This window comes from Lissotriton vulgaris, unplaced genomic scaffold, assembly GCF_964263255.1.
Source record: "Lissotriton vulgaris unplaced genomic scaffold, aLisVul1.2 SCAFFOLD_909, whole genome shotgun sequence".
NCBI lineage: Eukaryota > Metazoa > Chordata > Amphibia > Caudata > Salamandridae > Lissotriton > Lissotriton vulgaris.
Genome location: NW_028252702.1, coordinates 816,300 through 842,317, shown reverse-complemented (window position 1 = coordinate 842,317; position 26,018 = coordinate 816,300). Strand labels below are relative to the sequence as shown.

General features: G+C 46.3%; 1 protein-coding gene across 1 annotated transcript in view; it reads right to left on the bottom strand.

Annotated features, from left to right (window-relative positions):
* Positions 1-3,817: 3,817 nt before the first annotated feature.
* The window catches only part of LOC147662075 (cytohesin-interacting protein-like), a gene marked incomplete at its 3' end in the record, with an annotated part of 72,621 nt that continues 50,420 nt past the window's right edge, over positions 3,818-26,018 (bottom strand). Inside the window, exon 3 of the mRNA XM_086951130.1 lies at positions 3,818-3,872. Coding sequence (XP_086807256.1) covers positions 3,818-3,872 — 55 coding nt within the window. The remainder of the gene's footprint in view (positions 3,873-26,018) is intronic.

The window sequence follows — 26,018 nt, the reverse complement described above, 5'->3', positions numbered from 1 at the left end:
ACCTCTGTCTTATCTCTGTTGATCTTTAAACTGATGGCTCACATCCTATCAACTATGTGTTTAAGGACCCTATTATGAGTTTGGCTGTGTAGTAGTGCGACCTCCCGCACCGCCAAACCTAATTACAAACCGCCCTCCAGATCAGGAGTTTTCTCCTGACGGACCGGCAGTTCTTTGGCATTCCCAGGGAACCTATTAAATAGGCACCGCAATGGGAACTTCAAAGGCAGTACCTGCACGTCATGCAGGTACTGGTGTGCATGCACACAGGGGGCAAATGTTTTGCCCCCTGTGTGCATCCACATGGCATGAGGCACCAGAGTTTCCTCATGCCACACTTTTCAGGAAACTCTTAATATGCTTGGGGGCCCGCCATATTGCAGCCTCAATACTGCTGTACCACCACCAGGGATGTTGCGGCAGTCCCAGGGTGACCCGACCACCCTGGTCATAATATGGTGTTCAGAAGTAAGGTTGGGTGGAGTCCGCGCAGCAGGGCTACAAAGAGTGCCACGGAGTTGGCAACAAACTCTGTGGCACTCCACGTAGCTCTGCTACGCCACCCGCCTCCACCCCCCCTATTATTAATATAAATTAAAAGTACATTAAAGCATATTAAAGATACTTAGCTTTAAACCGCGGCGTCCCCGGGCTGCCCTCCTCGTCTTCTTTGGCATTAGAAATACTGATAAGAAAACTGCGCATGCAGTTTCTCTCGTAAGAAATGTGCATGCGTGGGCGCATGCGTGGGCGGTGCGCATGTGCAGTTTTCTTATCAGTATTTCTAACACCGAAGAAGACGAGAAGGGCAGCCCGGGGACGTTGTGGTTTAAAGGTACGTTTTTTTAATATGCTTTAATGTACTTTTAAGATCTGTTACTAATAGGGGGTGGAGGCGGGCGAGTTTTGCCTACTCTACGTTCTCCATAGAATGCAGAGTCGGAAAAACTCCACACCCTCCATGGGCGGAGCAGAGTTCTCCGGCCACGGTTAGTTAGAAGACCGCCACCACTGCGACGTAGCAAGTCTGGCCCTTCATGGACCTCCAGACCCCTAATGTAGCCCTAAAACAGGATTTAAATTAACAAGAGTTGAGGTATTGTCTGTTTGATGGAACAGACTAATAATAATTTTTGTGTCATCTGCATGGGAGATTGAAGTAAAGCCATAGGATTTTATAATCTCCGCCAGAGGGGTGACATACAGATTGAATAGGGTCGGGCTAAGGGACGAGCCCTGCAGTACTCCGTACTTGAGGTTTGGATTTGGATTGCCTATCTACTTCTTGCACTTGGAAGGCGAAATTATGAAGAAAACAGGCGAGCCATTTCAAGGCTGTGCCCCCAATGCCTTTTTCAACTAGTCTTTTAATGTGTTAGGTGTGATACTGTGTCAACCGCAGCACGTAGATCAAGTAGGATCAAGGCCACAGCACCTCCTATGTCCAGAATTGACCTCAGATTCTTTGATAGTGGCTAGGAGGGAGATTTCTGCACTTCTCCAAATTCTAAAGGCAGTTTGGGAACTGTGGAGGATTCTGTTGGACTCTTGGGCCCTTGATTATGATGTCATGTGGGACCGCCACTGACAGGCCTTTGGTGGCGGTCCCACCGACATCTATCATAGCGGTCCGACTGCCACATTATGATGCAGCCGGTCAGATACTGCGGGCAAAAGGACCGACCAACACCCCCTACAGGCTCAAAGAGCCCATCGAAGGGTCAGTTTTACCATAATACCTTCAATGGGAAGGTGCCTGTGGAGGCACTGCTGTAGAGATTACAAAGGACCATTACAGCTGCCTTTTCATTGTGTTCTGACTGCTATGAAAAGGAAGCTAGAATGGGACTTTGTGGGCCCCTAGCAGGGCCCCCATCCCCATGAGTCTCCAGGTGGGAAAATGTGGTGCACCTCGAAATATCCATGCATTGTGGATGTTTGCAAACTGCCCTTTTCGACCCCAGCTTGTGCTGTGGCCCTTTTCTGTAATCGAGCAGTTGGAACTTCACCAGTTTTAATGGCTGTTTGAACATATTAGTCAATATGGTAACAACTGGCATCTCTCCTTTGGACATAATATCAGGAACACACAGAGGAATTGCTGGATGACCAGGATCATATGGCCATACATTAAACAAGGTTGTTTCAAAGCACAGTCGCACAGCTATGTGGCTTTCAAAGTTCAAAAGTAAAGATATGCTGAATACTATTTTTTAGAAAGAAATTGGAATTTGACTATGTAAAATCCATACATTGTTTCCTTTAATATTAGCCCCACAGGCACAAACAAGTAGCTGCAATTCTCAACTGGGATGCGATTTTACATATGGTCTTCCAAGTAATGGGTGTTCAGTGTAGAACCTGGTAAACCTCCACCTTCCCAAGTTGTTGTAGGATTAACTAATGAGCATTCAATTCTCACTCTTTTTACTTCAGGGTAGAAAGGTCCTGATTCCAAGTTTGTAGGAGGAATAGGTGTTGTTAAGAGCACCTAATATTACCAAGGGTACGTTATTGATCAGGTGTGCTAAATAACATCTGTTCTGATGATTTGGGGTTTTCATGATAATTTTGGTGCTTAATGCACTAAACTCGCATGGCACAGTATACACCATACTCTTTTTCCATGTTAAATTCTGGCAGGTATGACCTGCCAATTTTTAATAAAGGGTGAGGTATTTACTGCACCCAATAGTTACCGGGTGCAGTAATTACCACCCAACTCAAAATTCACACCACTGTAAAAACAGGGAATCATTTCCCCATACTTTACCTAGTAGAAATCTGCGCCCAGACTGTGGAGTCTCTCTATGGTCAAGTATACGATAAAGTACAAAAGCTTATTGAGTACAATGTAAATTAAATGTATATATTTATTTTAAATGTAAAGCTAAGTATTAATTTAATTTAATGAATGTAAATATATTAAGTTACGTTAACATTATTTTTCTAAAGCTTAAATTGAAAAAGAAATTCCCAACTAGAGTAAAACCGATGTTTTTTTATTATGTATTAACACATATTACGTGATTTTTTAATTAATTCCGTCATTTAATTATATTTAATAACATGTACTGTTACATTAACTCTAAAATTGAAAAATATATTAAAATATTGTATACTTAAATAAAAATGATGTACTAATTTTATATATTTAGTTACACATAAACATTGATAATTATTTATATTTTTGACTATTTTTAATAAATAACTCCATTGATTTCTATGGGAAGGTATCGCAGTACCAGTGGTTGGCTGTGTGTGGTTGGGATTACCTCATCCCTGAGCTAGATTAAGTTATTACCGTTCATGGTCCATATTTGTCTGTAATAACTTAAGAAGTGAAATTTGAGAATAGCAATGACCTTACTCTTTCTGTGGGTGGTCATACATCTCTCCTTATAATCTCTTCCTTGCCTTCCCTTAATTCCTCCTTTCCCCTCTCTATTCCCCTCCCATTTAATAGTAATTATTTCCCATTTTCCAGCAACTCCCCTATCCCTGGCACATTTTCAATCCACTCCCCCGTGCCTCCCACATTAACCACTGAAACGTATACTTATATGTGTTTGTGAATAGCATTTTGTAGTACATTTTGCACTACAAAATTTACTTTGTGCATAGGCCTCAATGTGGTTATGTTGAATTTATGTTGACGGGCATGGTTAAGAGTCTACTAATGTATCATGCTTAATGATCTCAGGTTGAATCTGATAGAGTTTGTTCCACCACTTCAGATTCAGAAGATATATTTGCCAAAAAGTTATAATAATGCATCGAATGTGAAATATGCTTCTTTTCGGGTTCTTTTTCTTACCTGAATTTCAAACCCAAATGCTTCATTATCTTGTTTGGCTAAAACCAGGATTCGCCTACGAAGAGAAATAAAAAGTACACTCATTAAAGCAGCAATGTCTGTACTTAACGGAAAAGGAGGGTGTTACGAGTGCACACATGAATACTAGGGTGTGTAATCATGTGTGGCACAATTAATGTCACATGTGTGATCATTCCAGTTACACATATATCTTAAAGACAAGTTGTGTGATAAACATCAGTCCCTTGTATTTTTAGGAAATATTTTCTTTGGCAGATAACACGTGCCTGCTAAAGAACAACATATTTATATGTTGGTGTGGTAAGCATCAAAATCCACATTATATGACAGTGGTTGGGCAATACTTGTAATTGTGTGCTATTTATCACGTCCAATAAATTCTGATCCCTGCTGTGTTGAAGTATTGTGGGTGCTTTAAATATTTCAGTTTTCTGCCAGACGTAATCAGAGCCTATGTTTCTTAATATTATAGACATGCATACAGGAGCATAGAAATGTAAAAGAGAGAGAGAAACAAATAAGCTTTTTTTCTGGTTTAATTGAAATTCAACAATATCCAACAAAACCTACTCTTTTAAAAGAAAAACCACTTCATTGTGCTTTAATGGTGTGAAGGGCCACTTGTGATGCAGATGCTCACTACAATGAAGCTAATTGCAATAGGCCACTAACCACTGAACCGGCCCTGCTCTCCTTTGGAACAAAGCAACAGAAACACAGTGTGCTGAAAATATGAGGACGATATGTTTTACTCGTGCGTTGATGATCTACTTGAATTACCATAAATATTCTTCCTGCTTTCAACACACCTTAGTGCAAGTTCAGTTCAGTTCAGTTCATAAAGTTTTTTTCGATTGTTACAAATTTACAATCATAAAAGCACAAATTTAAAAGTCGTTTTTACATTACATTCAATTAGATAAAAATTACAGAGTAGCAGCTATCATATTGTGCAAAACGCAATCATAAAAATGGACAATGTTATTTCATGAAGAATTAAAACCATTCGAGTAAAAATTCATAATTCTACAGTAATAATTCATCTTTTCCTTAAATAAAATACTCTCTTTAAAAACATGGCAAGTCTCCATACTGCACAATCATTTTCCAGTTGCTGGAGTTTTAGAAAGCAGGACGACGTTGTCTTAGTCCATAAGCTTTTAAGAGCGGGACCAGCCACACTTTTCCTAATTCAAAGTAGAATATGCAGAAAAGGACGGTATGGATTGTGGACTGGCATGAGTGGTTATCGCATGGACACGGTGCAAGGTGTATCGACCAGTCATTCAATTTAGGCCACGAGACCATTCTATGGAATATATTTAACCTACATCTAGCCTCTAACATTCTATCGAATGTAGCAGTTTCATATGACAAATATGGCTCCATTCCAAAGGTAGTTAAAATAGTTTGATGCTGGTTAACAGTAGGTTTAGTGAGTTCACTAGGCAGTCTGGCCTCTTCTAACATGCAGAGCCCCACCCATTTTAGTGTTTCCTGCAAGATTTTCTGCAAGGAGTTTGGGTCTGTAAAATACTCTATGTTCCCTACATCAGTCATAAAATACAGAACATAGCTGATCCATGGAATTTTTAACGCTCCATCTAGTTTTAGGCAATCAGCAAGAATATCCCGATTTAGCTGCGTCTGTTCCTTGATCCAGATACTATGCCACAATAGTATTGGTTCTATTTTAATTAAATCGGAAAAAAAGGGAGGCCCAACTCTTCATGGCAAAAAAAAGCTGATGTACTCGGGGGGACGGACAGTATAAATCTTAAAAAAGAATTTTCCACTGCATTGTATTTGTTAGACCCCCAACTCCTGCTCCATACATCGTGGATACACCTCGCTTTATAAATATGTATCAGCTCCGCAGGGGGTTTCCGGCCCAGTTTCTTGGAGAACCTCATCAATCCAATCCAATCAGTGACACTTATAAAGCGCGCTACATACCCGTGGGGTCTCAAGGCGCTGGGGGGGGGGGGAGCCGCTACTGCTCGAACAGCCAGGTCTTCAGCTTCTTCCTGAAGGAGAGGTGGTCTTGGGTCAGGCGCAGGTCGGTCGGGAGGGAGTTCCAGGTCTTGGCGGCCAGGTGGGAGAAGGACCTTCCTCCTGTAGTCGCTCTTCGGATGCGGGGGACGGCGGCGAGGGCGTGGTTGGCTGATCGGAGGTGGCGTTTGGGAGCGTAGAAGTTGACTCGGCTGTTGAGGTAGCTCGGGCCTTGGTCGTGTAGGGCTTTGTGTGCGTGGGTGAGGAGGCGGAAGGTGATTCTTTTGTTGACGGGGAGCCAGTGAAGGTCTCGCAGATGTCCGGAGATGTGGCTGGTTCGTGGGATGTCGAGGATGAGTCTGGCTGAGGCGTTCTGGATCCGCTGGAGTCTCTTCTGGAGCTTGGCGGTGGTCCCGGCGTAGAGGGCGTTGCCGTAGTCCAGTCGGCTGGTGACGAGGGCCTGGGTGACGGTCTTCCTGGTCTCGGTGGGGATCCACCAGAAGATCTTCCGTAGCATGCGTAGGATGTTGAAGCATGCCGAGGAGACGTTGTTGACTTGCCTGGTCATGGAGAGGGAGGAGTCCAGGATGAAGCCCAGGTTGCGTGCATGGTCTGTCGGTTTGGGTGCGGTGCCCAGGGCGGGAGGCCACCAGGAGTCGTCCCAGGCGGAGGGAGAGGAGCCCAGGATGAGGACCTCCGTCTTGTCCGAGTTCAGTTTCAGGCGGCTGGTCGTCATCCACTCGGCTACCTCTTTCATCCCTTCGTGCAGGTTGGCTCTGGCGGCGGCGGGGTCGTTGGTCAGGGAGAGGATCAGCTGGGTGTCGTCGGCGTAGGAGATTATGCTGAGGTTGTGTTTGCCTACGATGTCCGCGAGGGGGCTCATGTAGACGTTGAAGTGGGTGGGGCTCAGAGATGATCCTTGGGGGACGCCGCAGATGACTTCGGTGGCCTCTGACTTGTACGGTGGTAGGCGGACTCTCTGTGTTCTCCCGTCGAGGAAGGAGGTGATCCACTCCAGCGCCTTGTCCTGGATTCCGACGTTGCTGAGGCGCCGTACTAGGGTGCTATGGCAGACCGTGTCGAATGCCGCGGAGAGGTCTAGGAGGATGAGGGCCGCTGTTTCTCCATTGTCCATCAGGGCTCGGATGTCGTCGGTGGCGGCGATGAGGGCGGTCTCGGTGCTGTGGTTGGCTCGGAAGCCGGACTGTGAGGGGTCGAGGGATCCGTTCGTCTCGAGGAAAGCGGCCAACTGCTTGTTGACGGTCTTCTCGATGACTTTGGCTGGAAACGGGAGGAGCGAGATGGGGCGGTAATTCTTGAGGTCGGTGGGGTCCGCTGTTGGTTTCTTGAGTAGGGCGCTGAGTTCGGCGTGTTTCCAGCTCTCGGGGAAGATGGTGGTGTCGAGGGATGTGTTGATGATGTCTCGCAGGTGGGGTGCGATGACAGCGTCGGCTTTGTTGAAGACGTGGTGAGGGCAGGGGTCGGTCGGTGATCCGGAGTGGATGGAGTTCATCGTGCGGATGGTGTCTTCGGTGCTGATCGGGGTCCAGGCGTGGAGGGTGGTGGTGGGGGGTGGTTGTTCGGTCATGGTGTGCGTCGGTTGGTTGTTGAAGCTGTTGTGTATGTCCGCGATCTTGTTGTGGAAGTATGAAGCCAGGGAGTTGCAGAGGTCTTGCGATGGGGTGATGTCGTTGTTTCCTGCGCTGGGGTTGGAAAGCTCTTTGACGATGTTGAAGAGTTCCTTGCAGTTGTGTGCGTTGTTGTCCAACCGGTCCTTCCAAAGCAAACCAAAGCATTCGATGTCCGGATAAGCATCAGTTTTTTGGCAATTATAGTTTGGGCCCACGATTCATTTTGGTTAAACAAGACGCCCAAATATGAAAAACTCTTGAACTAGATCCTACATAAAAAACAAATAATCCGTTAAGGATCCTTTGGAGGGCAACTTGAGTTCTTGCCAATATAACTGCATCATCCGCATATAGAAGTGCCGGGATGGATCGACCTGCAACATGGGGGAAATCATGTGTTGTTCTAACTAGTGCCTCTCCTAGCCCGTTCGTAAACAAGTTGAAAAGTAAGGGGGCCAGCACACAGCCCTGCCTCACCCCCCTTCAAACAGGAAAGTTAGCTGTATGTTCCACCCCTGTTCCAAACCGTACACTAGCTTTTCCGCTGCTATAAAGAATCCTTTGAAAGAGAATGATTTGGGGGTCTACTTTCAGGTCCTCAAGAACTTCCCACAATCTTATATGTTTTACTGAATCGTAGGCAGCGGTTAGGTCTACAAAGACCATGTACAATCTACTATTTTTTGCCCTCGAATATTTTCTCATGAGTAGGGATAGATTTAAGCACTGCTCCAAGGTTCCAAGCCCGTTTTGAAAGCCATATTGTAAGTCATTTCAAATCTTGTTTTCTTCTGACCATTCCTGCAAGCGTTCTAAAATCACTCGCCCCACCACTTTCACTGTTGAATCTAATAAAGAGATCGGTCTATAGCAGCCTGGATTCTGGCGATCCCTTTTTTAAAAATTGGTACTATTAATGACCCAACACAGGTTTCTGGCAGTTTTGTTTCAAAACTTGCGTTTATAACCTGTGTTATAATAGGGCTCCATAGAGCAACATTACATTTAAACAAGTCTATCGGGATGCTATCTTGGCCGGGTGCTTTACCGGTCTTACTCCCATGTAACTCTCTAATCACTTTATCTAGAGTGAAATTTAAATTATTTATTGGGTGGTCATGCTCTAATTCTTCAACCGATATAATATAGAAAGCGTCAGTACCGTTATATACCTGTGCAAAGTGAGTTATCCACTCCTCCTCTGAAATAGCATTAGCTATTGATGGACCTTTGTGTGTGGTTAGGAATGGTGTCTTCACTGCCCTCCAAAAAGCTGCACTATCCTTTAAAACTGCTGCTGTGTGTAGGGCTTCCCATGCTTTGTTTCTCAAGGTATTCTTTCTTTCCTTTAATGCCTGTCGGTATTCCATCCTTGCAAGTCTAATCTTCTCCACTATTCTAGGATGCCTATGTAATTCTAATTATGGGAGACTAATATATTATCAATTTTAGAAGCACCTCTTCCATTATAGGTGCAAGGCATCAATACTGGGGGCTCCATAAGTTCATTTACAAAGCCTAGGTCAAATGTAGCTAAAATTTCATTAAACAGATCTCCTGCCGTGGAATGACAGAAATGAGTTAAATGAGTTGATTCCTCATATATATGACCACATAATCTCCAATCCTCAATAGGGCACATTGCACAATTAAAATTGCCCATCATAATTAGCAGGGCTAGCATTACACATTGCATATAGTTCCTTACTTTTTTAAAACCAGATAAAGTTCTGTTGAAATCACATTATTATAAAAATGTACCGGTATTACACATTGGTTCATAGGTATAGACACTTTAATTATCTGATAAAAGCTGCTACTCAAAAATGCCTATATTTTAGTAATTACCAACTTATTAGAAATTTACAGGCTCAGGCCGCCCTTAAGCCTTCCCACGAGGCCTTTCACGGCTGGTGTATGGAAGATTTTAAATCCATTGATATGAAGTGGCTCATTGACCCAGGTTTCCTGTAGGCCTATTATATCTCTATCCTGAATGAACGTGTGCCACTCTGGGTTATCTATTTTTGATTGCAGCCCTGCTATATTCCAGGAGATAATATCGCAGGGGGGCTCATCACCATTCAAGGACGGCAGCAGTTGCGTATGCCAGGAGTTGTTACTATCACCAGTGCAAGGCAGTTCAAGTGTTTGCATGATAGAAGTGGCGTTAAGAGGTAAGAAAACCTCATTACCTTCTTCTTGGCCCCTCACTCGCTCAACCCCTGGTCTTAAATGATTACTAGCTTCAAGCACCTTGTTGCTTCTCCCAGATGGAGAGAGAGATCCTCCCTGATGCGCCTTTCTGCCTCAATATTCTCGGTGGCATGGTATGCCCCCTCATTCAGTCAGTCAATTTCCCCCAGAGAGCTTAGAGCTTCAAATTGGTTACTAGTTGGGATATGGAATCTTTGTTGAAACCCTCCTAAGCAGTTCTCTGTCTCATTGTGGTGTTGTAGGCGCCTGGGAAGTTGATAAAAAAAGCCCAATGGAAAGATATTTATACCCCTTGTAGAGAGGTATCTGGATCCAACTCTCTCCAATATGGTTTTAGTCAGGTTAGGCGTGCCAAAAGTTAGCACTATACAATCTTGGCAGGGCTTTACTAGATTCTCCTACCCAGGCAATTCGTCTAGCCATTTTAAATTAAGTAAATAAGGTGTTAGTAAGCCCAGTCCTTGCCCCCAGATGGGGAAGAACCTTATTTCTCAAAGTTGTCCAGTGCTCTACTGTACCGATTGGAAGTGGGGGGACATTCGCTAGGATTACCGTATATAGAGTTGCTTCCGGGGAAGGTTCAAGTTCCTAGATTCTAATGGACATTCCTGCCTTGATGTTACATTGCCAGTTGTAATTGCAGGGATATTCACCATAGCGGTGGTCTGCATGGAGTCCTCTGCCCGCCTCCCTCTCCCTGTCCCTGGTGGCGTGCCTTGCCTAACATGGATTGCCTGCGCTTGATTATGGGAGGTGTTGGGTGTTCTGGCTCTCAACGACTCTAATCTAATCCGGGCATTTGGAGTGTTCAGATCTGGCTCTGTCTGCTGCTGTCGTACAACCCCACTCTCATGGCTAGCTAAAACATGGCTACCTTGCATTGCTCTATTTGAACTCGGGTGAACTGTTTGACTAAAGCAGCTACACACCGTCGGGTTAATATTCATTGAGCTCTCCAGTGATGTCAACCTGTTGTTGATTTGTGTGAGCATTTGCTTTAATGGGTCCAGCATAAGCCCCACTGTCGATTCAAGTTTTGACAAAAAATCCTCCCACCCAGATTCAGACTGAAGTCCTGGACGTGAGCTATCTTGACCACTCGTAGTTAGGACCTGCTCTTGATGTGGTGGCTTTCCCACAGGCTTACTCTTACAGGCCTGATTTTTTACAGAGTTTCTTAATTTATGTATACCCTGTCCCTTTCTCTTTTTAGGTGGGGGCGTAAGTCTATCACAATCAGTGGATTTAGCCTTTTGGCCTCTGGTGGTCACAATTGGCCTAGGCCTTTAATTACTAGTCTCTGGGTTCTCTAATGAGACTACATCCTCTGGATCCTCTACAATAGACTGGGACATTATGGTTATACATGGATTACTATTATGAGGGATTTCTACTGCGGGGAAATTACTACAGGACATACTGTGTGATTTTGTGGATCCAACAAGAGCCTCCGCTCAGTGAGCTGTATTTTGTGGATTAACGCTGACTCTGCCCTCGTTAAAAACATATCTAAAGTTCCCACCACCCCCCGCCCCGTAAGAGATTTACGCCTATTCATTATAGATTACAGGTCCTTCACAGTGACTTTACACAAAAACACTGCACAATTGATAATGATTGATTGCCACCAGTCCCAAAATTACATTCCTGCCCGGGCCCCTCAAATCAATTCCTGGGCTCTACCAAAATCAGACTGATTGGGGTTCTGCCTAGGTATTCTTAAACTCAGACCATATGGGTAAATAAAGTCACTCATAACAGTGCCTTCTTTCCTGGACTGTAGTATATATACAGGGCAGTCCGGTAAGTATTTCAAAGGGTAAGGGGTGGCCCAGCCCGGCCTCTTACGGTCCCTGACGGGCACAGATGGGCCTGCCTTTGGCCAGGGCTTTGCCCGGGTGCTGAACGCCCGCGACCCGTGCTGCAGGATTGGTAATCCTTTTATGCGCCTCCTGGCGCTCAGGTGTCACGTCGGCAGCGTTCGCGCCGCTGTTGATGCCAGGAAATGCAGTCCTGGTTCTACGGCCTGCAATGACTCTTCTGGCGGTAGCGGCCCCCAAACAAGTGGCACAACAAGGTCTATAATGAGCTCCCGCGCTGCGGGAGCCTAGCAATCATTTTATGCACCTCCTGACGCCCAGGTGTCACATCGGCGGTGTTCACGATGACTCTTCTGGTGGTGGCGGCCCTCAAACAAGTGGCACAACAAGTAAGTTGACCAACCGTCCGTAAATGTCATGGACAGTCCGTAATTTGGACCTCACGTCCGTTGTGTGCAGCACTGCCCCCCTGTGAGAGGCCTCACCTTCCGGATGGGGCGCCTCGCGCTCCTCCTCGAGCAAAAAAGCAGCCCCTCCCCGCCCATTGTCATTCTGTATGGGGCTGATGATTGCCACATACAGAACGTCAATGGGGCAGTCTGGGCTGGTAAATCATGTGGTGGCCTTCTCATGCCTCGGTGTACAGCAGGGAGTTCTGTGAAATAAAAGGCAAAACGCTAATGCTGCAACTTTAGCAACGTAAGAAAACAGTTTATACAAAGAAGCCTGTAAAATAAGTTTAAAAGAATTGGTTATCGTTCTTTCACTGTCTCATAATTTTTTAACTGAAGTATTTTCAATATTATATCCAACAAAGCCATGGTTGCTGCTTTTTTATTTTAAGCAACTAACCACAATTAACAAAGCCAATAGTCCTGGTTTTTGTTGGTGTAATGATACTTGCTGTATTATATATCTGGATGCAATGACAGAAACACCATAATACTAGTCGGGCGGAACACTACGCGAGAGCTGATTTTTATCCTAGGTGTTTTAAACTACGCCCTTAATTACATCGAACACTCCCTTTGAAGAGAACCCCCCAGTTTCTTTACACCACTTCAAGCCCTGGAAACAACACCATGTCACAGTCACCTCACATCCTGGCACTGTGACTCATGAGTTCTACGTTTTCAGACTGACTATGTGCAGATGCATGGTGAACTTTCCCGCACCTCACCCCTTGCTTTAGGAACTACAGCAAGGGTGAAGTTATTCATGGGCATCTTCTGTCTGCAATTCTGTAGACAAAGGCTCAGCTCATAATGTGAAAAGGTGGGTGAGTAAATAAGTGAAGGAATGTGTGAATGGCTGGATGGAAGACTGAAAGGATGAATGGATGAATGAAAGGGTGAATGGATAGGTAAAAGAAAGGATGGATGGATGAGTGGAAGTATGGATGAGGGAAAAGGTAAATAGATGGATGTATGGGTGGAAGGGTAGATGGATGGGTAAAAGGGTGGATGGGTGTATGAAAGGATGGATGGATGAGTGAAAGCTTAGATGATGGGCGAGTGAATGGGTGGATAGATGAGTGAAAGGATGGATGGATTGAATTGATAAGTGAAATGGTGAATGTATGGATGGATGAGTGAAAGTAATTGTAATTGTAATTGTAATGGTATTTATTGAGCGCGATTGCTGCCCATAGGCGTCCAAGCGCTGAGATGACCAGTAAGTGACGGAAGGGGAACTAGGGTACATAGGATTTGACAAACAGCAATGTTTTTGGGTTTTTACGGAATGAAAGGAGATCTGAGTTGGACCGGAGTGAGAGGGGAAGGTCATTCCGGAGCCTGGCGGTATTCAGCGAGAACAGTCTTCCCCCGGCTCTAGCTCGCTTTACTCTGGGGACAACGGCAAGGAAGGCCTCCGTTGATCGCAGGTTCCTATTGGGATGGTAGGGGGTGACAAGATTACTGTTGATCGCTGGGCTTGTTTTCCAGAAGGTGCGATGCGCCAGGCACAGTGCTTTAAAGGCCACTCTCTGCCTCACTGGCAGCCAGTGGAGACTTTTAATAGCAGGTTTGGCAGACTGAGTGCGCGGGATTTCCAGCAAAGAACGTGCTGCACAGTTTTGAACAACCTGTAGTTTTCGGAGTGTAGACTCAGGTGCCCCCAAGTATAGGGCATTGTTTGAGTCCAGGCGGGACTGGATAAGACCTTGAACCGCTACCTTTTTAGCTTCTAGCGGAAGCAACGGAAGAACCTTCCTCAAGATTCTAAGTAGGCCAAAGCATGTGGCAGATAATTTTGTGGCCTGGGTGGAGAAGGAGAGTTTGTTATCCAGCCACACTCCCAGGCTCTTCACGCTTTCCTTGGGGGTGGGGGGGGACCCAGTGCATTGGGCCACAAGGAGGTGAATGGCACTGGGGAGGGTGGGCCTAAGAGCATGAGCTCCGTCTTATCCCCATTTAATTTAAGGGAGGAGTTGGTCATCCAACCCTTTATGTCCTCTAGGCAGTTTAACAGATCGGCTGAGGAATGCCTGCTGTTCTCGGTAGCCAGCTAGACCACAAGCTGGGTGTCGTCGGCGTATGACACGATTTTAATGCCATGCGGTTCGACGACACTTGCCAGCGGCCTCATGTATACGTTGAACAGTACAGGGCTCAGGGAGGAGCCCTGTGGTACTCCGCAGCTCAGGGGTTTGCTAGTGGATACTGTTACACCGTCGAAGATCTGAAACGACCTCCCAGACAGAAAGGAGTCAAAACACCTTAGAGCGTCACCTGAAACTCCGATGTTGTGGAGACGGTCCAGCAAGGTGGAATAGCTGACCGTATCGAAGGCGGCACTTAGATCAAGGAGGATCACTGCCACTGAACCTCCCTGGTCTAGTATCCTTCTGGTTTCTTCGGTGACTGCTTGTAAGGCGGTTTCTGTACCGTGCTGTGGTCTAAAGCCTGTCTGGGATGTGTGTAGCAGCGAGTGGTCCTCCAGGAACTGAGCCAACTGTGCATTTATGTGCTTCTCTAGCACCTTGCTCACCCAAGGGAGAAGTGAGATGGGGCGGTAACTGGAAAGGTCGTTTGGATCTAGGCTGGGTTTCTTTAGCAACGCCCATACCATGGCTTGCTTCCAGGCTGTAGGGACAGAGCAGGCGAAAATGGACGTATTTAGGAGGTCCAGGATTACAGGCAGGGTGGCTTTGCTTGCCTGCATCAGGACGTCTGGAGGGGCAGGATCACGGGGGGAACCCGACTTGACCGAGCGGGCCACTTTACTTAAAGTGTCGAGGTCAAGAGGGAGGAAATGCTCGAGCAAAGGCTGGTCTGGACGAGGAGGTGATCTGAGGAAGAGTGGTTTGATCGCTTCCGGGGGTGTAGCTGCAGGTTGGAAGGTGGAATAAATTTTTAAGACTTTGTCATGAAAGAAATCTGCAAGCTCGTTGCATTGTTCCTGGGTTTTGATAGGGAGGGGAGCCGTATTGGCACTAGAGCATTGTTTAGAGTGGTAGATGGACAAAAGGATGAATGATGAGTGAAGAAGTGAAAGGGTGGATGGATGAAAGAACGGATGGATGAGTGAAAGGATGGATGAGTAATAGGATCAATGGATGGAATAAATGAATGGATGAGTATATGGATGGATGGATGGATGGATGGATGGATGGATGGATGGATGGATGGATGGATGGATGAATGGATGGATGGATGGATAAGTGAAAGGGGGATGGAGAGAGAAAGGGAGGATGTTTGACTAAAAGGGTGAATGGGTGGAAGGATAAGTGACTGGGTGGATGGATGAGTAAGTGAATGAATGAATGGCTGGATGGGTGAAAGTGTAAATGGCTGGATGGATGAGTAAATATATGTATGGGTGAAAGAGTGGATGGATGACTGTACGGATGGATGAGGTGAAAGGGTGGATAGATGAATAATGGATGGATGACTGAAAGGGTGGATGGAGGGATGGATGAGTGTAATGATGGATGGAAGGATATATGGTGGCTAGGTTTGCAAATGGTTGAATATGTTTGGATATAAATGGGCACATAGATGAAAGGACAGAATGAATGGTGAAAGACTGAATAATATATAAAAGAATGATTACACCTTGTAGCACCCATTATCTTAAGTAGCATTTCCTATACATTGACTTTCACATTAATATGAGTCATTGTCTCTATATAATGTGTGTGATGTAACGCACTCCGACACCCTGCCCTACATAATTGGGATGAGTAACACTATAAGAGAAATTAAATACACATGAGAGACGGTCTAAGTGAAGATGAGGGGCACCACTGAAGCGTGATAGCAAGGCAGGACTGGCCGGATCGGGCATCGGATGTTTCCCTGGGAGGCTGGAAAAGGGGGGGGGGGCGGTTTTATTACTGAGGGCTAGCACTGCAATGTTCCTTGTATATCCAGTAGTTTTCAATCAACAATAAAAGCGGTTTCACTTATATTCAGGTGTGGTTCACCATTTTCTGGTGATTAATGTAACTGCTGGAGCAAGATGCGAATTTTGAATTGTCTAAGGCAGCAAGCTGCAGCCAAACTGAAAAACTGTGAAGTGCACGATTGTCTCAACATAATATAAACCTATTTTGACTTGTACTTAGATGGTTGTCTATTTACTTACATATATACTATTGCGCAACCACCTCTGACATATCTGTAAAACTTACATTTTGTCCTAAAGCTTTGTCCTGAATTTTGACCTTTTGTCCTTAATTTTTGTCCTGAATTTTGACCCTTGGTCCTGAATTTTTACACTCACCGTCCTGAATTTGCACCTATGCCAGTTGGTCACCCTAACAACAAGGTCTATAACGAGCTCCCGTGCTGCGGGAGCCTGGCAATCCTTTTATGCGCCTCCTCGCGCTCAGGTGTCACATCGGCGCTGTTTGCGCCGCTTGTGGTGCTGGGAAATGCAGTCCTGGTTCTACGGCCTGCAATGACTCTTCTGGCGGTGGCGGCCCCCAAACAAGTGGCACAACAAGGTCTGCGAGAGCCTGGCAATCCATTTATGCACCTCCTCGCGCTCAGGTGTCATGTCAGCACTGTTCGCCCGGCGGGTGGTGCCGAGAAATGCAGACCTTGTTCTACGGCCTGCGATTACTCTTCTGGCAGTAGCGGCCCCCAAACAAGTGGCACAACAAGGTCTGTAATGAGCTTTCAGGTACCTCTAATGTAAATGTTCACTCAGTGCAAGTGAACATTTACATTAGAGGTACCTGAAAGTGTTATGTCAGACTCTGTATCTGTCAAGATATGATTTAAGTTCAAAAATAACCCTGGGCGAAGCACTACGCTACGCTCGCGTAGTTTGCGAAGTTTGCGCAACTTCGCACTACGCGAGCTGCACGTAGCACAGTGCGAACATGCGTAGTGCAGCGTAGCGTAGTGCAGCGGTCATTTTTTGCTTGTTCGTGGTCCTCAACGCCATGTTCGTGACCGCGAGCAAGCAAAATGACATGCTGGTGAGATTCTCAATGCGGGGAGGTCAGGTTTCTCATTGCGAGTGGTTGCGCATGCTCGCGACCGCTCTCGATGAAAAACTACCAGTTCACTTTGAGAAAGCTGCCGCTCCAGTAAAAATCTACTCGAGCAGCAGAAAACTACAGCTCGCACTGTGCAAGATGCCGTTTTCAATGATTGCACAGTGCCGGATGCTTGTCCGCACTGTGCAATCATTGAAAGCGCATCTTGCACAGTGCGAACATGCTACTACGCAGCTCGCGTAGTGCTACGTGAAGTTTGCGTAGTGCGAAGTGCACTTCGCGTAGCTTCGCGTAGTGCTACTTCGCAAACTACGCCCACCCTTATTCAAAAACTAAAGTTCAAAAGCCATCCTGAAAACATTTTGAAACGCTACGAATTTCAATGTGTGCAGCCAAATTGTGTTTGTAGGCTTTTATTGTTAACTTCGTACATACAACACCAAAAACAACAACCACATCACATTGATAAGTGAACATTATGGATTTTGTCTCATAAACAACTTAAAGGGATCAATGTATGCCTCTCTGTTGAACCAAGGCAATGGGGCACTATCCTGTTTCAATAAACTCTAAATCTGATGATAAACCACCTTGAATTTGGACGTAATCTGTTCATTATTTTCCAGATATGTATTCATTAATACGTTCTGCTCCTAAGTGCTCTTCTGGCTAGTCCACCGTTACATCTGGCACTGATCTCTCGCATTAATGGCTCACAATAGATGTTGGTTACAATTGCAAATTGTAATGCAAAGCCGTACTGTGTTTCATTTGCATTTGTTGCATGGTACATTGTATTTTTTGCTTTTTTAGGGATTATTGATTGCACGACTTCTAAATGTGCTTTATTCATTGTAAGCACCACTTGTTGTTTTGAAAATAACAGAAATAAATGTAAAAATATGCCACAAAACTGAATGTATATGTCGAAAAAATAAATGTCATAACGAAAATAGAGGAAGATTCCGACCTAGCTTTGTAAGACTAGTTATTAGAATATATCATATAGGAATCAACATGCTAGAGGTTGCATGTTCCTCTAAGGTTTGGTGAGGGCACTAGGCCCTCATTCTGTGGAGTGGTGAATGAGACACGGACACAGTGGCTGGGGATAGGTAATGGGCCCAGAGCACGTGCGCTCGGCCCCTTTTATTGACCAGGGTCATGTGCTCTATAACGCCTGGTGGTGGGTGGGTGTTAGGTGTATTGTTGCAGCAGGAACTCAGACACTAGACCGTGTCTTCCGTCAGTACATCCCTCCCAACCTTAGTTAAGAAAATTACCCTAACTAAAGTCCAACCTGTGGGAAAGAAAATAGTTCACACCAAACTCATAACTTAAAATCACGACGACTCCCACGTGGTCTTCTCCACTGCTGGTCACGTTGATTGCTGGCAATGTTGTCTCTTCTTGCCTTGGCATACTTGCAACTTGTAAGTGGGCTTTACAGTCTCTCTCGCTCTGTTCCACACCCTGCGAACGTGCAGAAGAATAAATATATATAGAGTCCCAAGTTTGTTACTTTTCGCTGGACCGTGCTGGTCAAAGTGCTTGGTTCAAACTGGTGCCTGTTCCTGACGAGACCTTCAGCTTCAGGTTATCCCTCTCATGGATACCCCTCACTCGTGGGTGTCCCCTCTCATTGGACGACCCGGAGGCCCTTCTGCCAGGCTTCCACTGGACCGGTGGGCATACCGCCTTGCCTCTTCACACATGTTGAAGGATATCACTACGGGGCCTCTTCTCCGTGTCCGAGTTCCACCTGAAAGGGTGTTGTTGGCACTGTTTCAGTCGTGTGCGACCTTCCGTCTTTCAGGATCTTCAGCGTGAGCTTCAACAGTCCGTCTCTCGTAGTGGGACCCGCTGCCACCGGTGTCCCTGAGGCCTCTGCCCCGGGATTTCCGCGCCGTTATGTCCGTTCCATCCCAGAGGTGGGTGTTGCCAACAGACCGGCCTGCTCGCTTCTGTCCTTCCTGAATGACTGTCAGGTTCGCACGTGGATGCTCGCTTCCAGTGATGTTACAGTGTCCCGGTCGTGCGTGTGTACTGTTGTGCACCTCACACGTTCTCCTCAGTGTTTCCCCTTTTGTATGTCGTAGTGTCTTGGTCCACACTCCTCTTGGCTCTCTTCTATCCTCTTGTCTTCCTGTCGTCGTGCTGCTTAGACTTCTTCTCCTTCGCTTTTCTCTTTGGTGGTGGCAGACGTGCCACGCAGACCTTCTCCTTTTCTTCTCTTCTCCTTTGTGGCGTTGTGCCACTCCTTCTCCATCTTCCTTTGCTTTGGTGGCGTCGTGCCACTCCGGCTTCCTCTCCTTCCTTTTCGCAACGCGGTCTGGTCATCTTGCTGTCTTCCTCTTCCTGGCCAGACTTCTCCAGGCAGCGTGCACTCCGCCTGCTTCCATCCGGTCTTGTCCTGGTTCACGGACACTGTCCCTACTCGTCTGTGACTGGACCGGTCGTTGCGATCTTCCCTTCAGACTTTGAATGTTGCGTTGTGGTTGTTAAAGTGCGCTAGTCGTTGATCGTGGACTGTGTCTTGGTGTTTGAACTTCTTGGACCTCTTGCCGGTCCACTCTGCCAATGCTGGCAGGCTATCTTCTGTTCTCTTGTGGGATACTTGCTGTGTTACGGTTTGTTGACCCTTGCTTCGGTCACTTCCTTTCGTGACCCCCGGAGGGTCGGCTTTTGGTGCGGCCATCTGGCTGGCCGGCTTCTTGGGTGCGTCACGTGGTGTGACCGTCCAGGCTCTTCGTGCGACCGTCTGAGAGGGTCGGCTATTGGAGTGGCCATCTGGCTGGCCTGCTTCTTGGGTGCGTCACGTCGTGTGACCGTTTGAACTCATCGTGCGACCGTCTGAGTGGTCGGCTGTGTGGGCGACCATCGGGGTGGTCTTCTGCGTGAATCCTCACGCTTTGCTATCTTGTTTGGTCGCTCTTCGCTCCGTTCCGGTGCTTTAGCGTTGGCGCGCTTTGGTCTGCGCTCTTCCTGTGCGTCATTAGGTGCGGAGGGTTACATCACCGCTCCGAGCTTCTTCATGTTCAGGTCACTCCCGTTACTTCATGGGGTGTGCTTGCTTTTCTTCTGGGACCTTGGAGCAGTGTCGGCGGTCGGCGCGCTTCCTCCCTGTGTTGCACTTGCTTGTTGGGGAGTCTCGTGGTGGTGCTCCTTTCCTTTCTTCCGGCAGCGGTGACAGCCTGTGGCCACTAGGCATCACTGTGCTTTCCATTGGTGTGGCGTCAGTGCTTCTGACGGATTGCGCTTCTGCTCAGTCGTCCTTCTTCTGTTGCGTGGAGTTTCTTCCCTCCTTGCGCCGTTCTGCGCATCGCAGTGCAGTGCTAGTCCGGGTACCTGTGTAGAGTCCTTGCGCTCCTGGCGCACTCACTTGTCGGTGGCATCTCTCCCAATCGAAGGTCTATTCACTTCCTTTGTGAGTTCCTCTTTTTAATTTTAATTTTGCAGCAATTCTTCACTTTCAATCAATCATTTTTACATTCATTTTTGTTTGTGATAATCATTACTTCATAATTCACATATGTATTTACTGTCTGCTACATTTTAGTAGACGCAACGGCGATTGATGAAGGTGGCCCGATGCATTTCGGGATGCCTGTCCATTCTTCAGGAGCCTTTGTTGAAAAAAACAATGTTTGAATTTTCAGTTATTTGCACATACTTGTTCATGTGTACATAATAGTTATCCCATATAAAAACATCATCTTTTAAGCTTTTCGAGACATGCAAGGAGATTGTTTCTTATTCGCCCAATCTAAGGTTAGTAAACTTGGCTACTTCCATGGTTATGTACTGATATATCCTTAGATTTGATGTTGGTCAAATTTTCACTGTTTTACATCACATAAAACTTTTAATCCACTGTCATATCCCCTATCATAAGATTTATAGTGCTATTTGTGGTGATGTGTCGTGATGGAAGTGCTTCCTATTTGATTGAAATTGAAGAATTGCTGCAAAATTAAAATGAAAAAGAGGAACTCACAAAGGAAGTGAATAGACCTTTGATTGCAGGTATGTTTATTGTAGAATTGTATTGATTTAAAGATACTCAAGACAAGTTTTTTATGTAATTCAAGTCAAGTTTTTGATTCAATGAATTAGTAATGTGATACATTCACCCGAACTGTGCACCAGATAAGGGAGTGTAGTTTGCCTTGATGCACATGAGGTTGTGCTGCAGAAAGACCCTCAACTATGGAGGTGGGGGCAAGAGGGTAAGACACAGGGGCCATTTGTTAAATAGCAAACGTTTATTGGTGAAGAAGAAATAAACAAAACTGTTGATGCCAGGATGCCCATGATAAGCACCCCAGCTGGCTGACAACCAGGAGCAAGAATTGGAAAAGGAGCATCATAGCTACAGATGTCAGATTCGTCCATTACCACTAGTGTGTGGCACTTGGAAATTATCCATGTGTGTGCGGATGGACTGAATGCATCTATGGTAGTAGGGGGATCCCTAGAGGGCTGTGATTTGTGACCCAGGGAGCCCATGAACTGTGGATCCCTCAAGGGACCAGTGAAGCCAAAGTGTGTCAAGCTCAGTTTTAACTTGCCCCCCACTTTAGAGGCATGGATCTGGAACCAGGGGGCTTATTTACAAGCCCCTTGCGTTGCCGGCATGCCACTTTTTCCCATATTAAAAGTGACGCACTAACGGTGCAAGGGGCTTGTAAATACACCCCCAGGTTTTTTGCCTGCCACAGAAACCTCAAAACCTGGCTTGCAAGTTCCTTAAGTCATGTGGTTCCCCCATGTGCCAAAGTGAGCTCTTGTGCTTCTTTCTACCCTGCTCCCACATCTGATCTAACCTCACTGGAGATTGAAGGGTGAAGCAGGAAGAGAAAACAATGCTGACTCCCCCACTAGCACTGAGGAAAAAGTGCTGGGTGGGACTTGACTGGCCTGGATCACAAGGGCTGTGGAGATCCACAGTGTTCAACTGCACTGAGGTTGCAGGTGCACCAGAAGCGGCAGGGCACTTGTGCGAAATACCGGCGAGCCCTTTCCAGTCAAAAGAGAAAGCACTACAAAAAGAAATAAAAAGGGTGGCCTGTGGTCACATGAAAGCTGCATCAATGGCAGCATTGATGGCCTAGAAGAGTGCCCCAGAAGCCTCTAGGGTGGCATAAACATTTGCATGTTGTTGTGCTCCAGAAGAGCAGGGGCACTGCAAGGAGTGTTCTGGTGGTACTTGGGGCTAACACAAATGGGGAAGAAGGGCAGGTGACTACACAATCTCCCCACATCTCTAGAAGTTTCTACAACATACATCTCCTGAGTGCACTGAAAGAGTGACCCTAGGAGACTTTGGTTTGTTACTGTAAGAATGTTCTGTTGACAATGAAAAGAAAATCAGTGCTTAGTTCTGTTACCATTTGAAATGTTTCATTGAGTCTGGGGGGCTAATGGTCTACTACTGAATTATATGGTCACACCCTTGACTAAGACAATAGGTCTGACTTTTTTTATTGATGCATTCCCCCTCCTGTGTTACACACATATAGAGGTATTGAGTTTCAAGCAGTTATGTCTTGCTGGTGCACAAACTGTTATAGATGCCTCCGCCATAGTGGTGTGTGTTACATATAAGGGGCATTTCACCTTTGTATAACTTTCATTGTGGTGCACCCACTGTATTTTGTGAGGCCCTTTAGAGCCATAGGTATTTCCATCTGTCGTTTGTACATTATTGAAATTATGTATGAAGTATTTTAATTTGTGTGTAGGAAGGTACTTTTTCATTTTAAAAGTTAAAAGGTGAAAACGGCAAGCAAATTAATATATGTTGTTTGTTACATTGCTGTGTTCTGATCCTCTATCCCAGGTAAAAAATATGTATTGCTTTAGTGTTAAAACTGTTGGAATGTAATGCACTGAAAAATACATTGAAAATACATAAAGCATAGACGAAAAACATCATGCCATCATCATCAATACTAAAAGGGCATAAAACCCTCTTGTCCAAGCCTTAGATAAGCAGATTTAGGGCAGAGGACTTTCTACTTACCCTTTTAGTAAAGGTAGTTGGCCCCATAACTTTGTGTGCCATATGGCTTGGTGGCTGGTGCAAATAATTAGAGCTTGTCATCTGGAAGTACCCAGCCCTCCTCTGGCAGGAGCATGGCTTGCTCTTCTAGCCGTTATTTTAATCTGTGTGAGCATGTAGGTGCAAGTATGACAAATAAAGTGCAATGGGCATTTTTGATGTTAAAGTGCAGGTGCAGCAGTTTAAGTGCTCAGTGCTTATTCTGGATTAAAGTGCCTGTATTTAGTTATGATATAAAGAGAACCATCAAGTGTATTAACAGGGGTCAGAACCAGGTGATTTTTGAGTATAGGCGAATTTTGCGAATTCACAGTTCGCAAATTTGTGCGAATTCGCATAAAAATCTGCGAATTTGTGGTTTTCCCCGCGAAATCGCTGATTTTTTGGCAATTGCACTATACTTAACTGGAGTACTTTCTACTGGCTAATCAGTAAGTGCTACCTCGTTGGGTAAATGTATCGTGCTTTTCCTACACTACAGCTGCGCAAAGGCCCAGAAGAGTTGTCTCCTGTGACCCCGTGTGTCTGTAACTTTGCCACCGCGCCCCGGGGCACCGAGGTCCCTCGAGTGAGCTGTCCAGCACAGTGGGGGAAAGGGCGGGAAGAGGTTGTATAGCCTATTGTGTGTGGGGCCGGGCTTCTGTGCGAGTTCACATGCCTTTTGTATATAAAGGGTCAGAGACCGATCAGAGCAGCAGATGAGGAGAAAGCAGTAAGTGCTACCTCGTTGGGTAAATGTATTGTGCTTTTCCTACACTACAGCTGCGTAAAGGCCCAGAAGAGTTGTCTCCAGTGACCCCGGGTGTCTGTAACTTTGCCACCGCCCATAGTCGCGAGGTCCCTCGAATGAGCTGTCCATCACAGTGGGGGAAAGGGCGGGAAGAGGTTGCATAGCCTAGTGTGTGTGGAGCTGGGCTTCTGTGCGAGTTCACATGCCTCATGTTTATAAGGGTCAGAGGCCGATCAGAGCGGCAGATGAGGAGAAAGCAGTGAGTGCTACCTCGTTGGGTAAATGTATTGTGCTTTTCCTACACTACAGCTACGTAAAGGCCCAGAAGAGTTGTCTCCAGTGACCCAGTGTGTCTGTAACTTTGCCACCGTGCCCATAGGCGCCGAGGTCCCTCGAGTGAGCTGTCCATCACAGTGGGGGAAAGGGCTGGAAGAGGTTGCATAGCCTAGTGTGTGTGGGGCCAGGCTTCTGTGAGACTTCACATGCCTCTTGTTTATAAAGGGTCAGAAACCGATCAGAGCAGCAGATGAGGAGAAAGCAGTAAGTGCTACCTCCTTGGGTAAATGTATCATGCTTTTCCTACACTACAGCTGCATAAAGGCCCAGAAGAGTTGTCTCCAGTAACCCCATGTGTCTGTAACTTTGCCACCGCGCCCGTAGGTGCCAAGGTCCCTCGAGTGAGCTGTCCATCACAGTGGGGGAAAGGGCGGGAAGAGGTTTCATAGCCTAGTGTTTGTGGGGCCGGGCTTCTGTGTGAGTTCACATGCCTCTTGTTTATAAAGGTCAGAGACCGATCAGAGCAGCAGATGAAGAGAAAGCAGTAAGCGCTACCTCGTTGGGTAAATGTATCGTGCTTTTCCAACACTACAGCTGCATAAAGGCCTAGAAGAGTTGTCTCCAGTGACCCCGTGTGTCTGTAAATTTGGCACCGCGTCCATAGGCTCCGAGGTCCCTCCAGTGAGCTGTCCACCACAGAGGGGGAAGGGGCAGGAAGAGGTTGCATAGCCTAGTGTGTGTGGGGCCGGGCTTCTTTGCGACTTCACATGCATCTTGTTTATAAAGGTCAGAGACTGATCAGAGCAGCAGATGAGGAGAAAGCAGTAAGTGCTACCTCGTTGAGTAAATGTATTGTGCTTTTCCTACACTACAGCTGCGTAAAGGCCCAGAAGAGTTGTCTCCAGTGTCCCAGTGTGTCTGTAACTTTGCCACCGCGCCCATAGGCGCCAAGGTTCCTCGAGTGAGCTGTCCATCACAGTGGGGGAACGGGCGGGACGAGGTTGCATAGCCTAGTGTGTGTGGGGCCGGGCTTCTGTGCGAGTTCACATGCCTCTTGTTTATAAAGGTCAGAGACTGACAGCGCAGCACATGAGGAGAAAGCAGCCTCCTGGTCACTGGAAGTACAGGGGGATTGCGCTCGAGAAACTCGTGGATGCCTAGACCTCCATCACGGATTACAGCTATTTGTAGACGGTAGATTTGGGGAGAAAGCACACCTGCCTAGCTTCGACCGTGCTCACTTTGGCTGAATAATAATGAGTTACTGAATTTGAGCTTCAACTCGGGCACCTGCTTTATTTATATCTGGAAGTGCTTCCTGCTGAGGTTTAATTTTTGTGACAGGAGCCTCGTTGCCTAATTGTAACTATTCTCTGACCCTGCTTCAAGGGTCAGAGCAGGGTCAAAGAATAGTTGCAAGTAGGCAACGAGGCTCCGCTTAGGAAGCACTTACAGGGTTACAGCAGGTGCCCAAGTTGAAGTTAATTTCTTTGTAACCCTTTTGTAAATGGTTACAAAGAAATTAGCTTCAACTTGAGCACCTGCTGTAACCCTGTAAGGGCTTCATGAACAAAATTCGTCCAGCTCGCGGATTCACGGATTTTGCTGCGATTTTGCGAGATTCGCGGATCGCAAAATTGCGGAAAATCCGCAAATTCCGCAAGCAAGATGAATTTTCGGCCCATACTTAGTGGTTTTAAATGTTTTTCCGTCAGCTTGCTGACCAAGCAACCCCTCGTATTGCATAGTGCTAGACTGTGGGGATTGTGTTGTGTCCTACAAAGGTAGACACCAACAGGATGTATTTTCAAGTCTTCTTTATTCAGTCTTCAGTCCAAGTTACATCAGTCTTGAATCCAGCCAGCACTGGTGTGGTACCAGCCCCACCAGGAGCATCCTGCCTAGCTCCGCAGCCCATCTCTAACTCCCAACACTCATTCACTCAGACACCCAGACATTCCACACATCACAGGCACACCAACATTCTATGACCAGCTC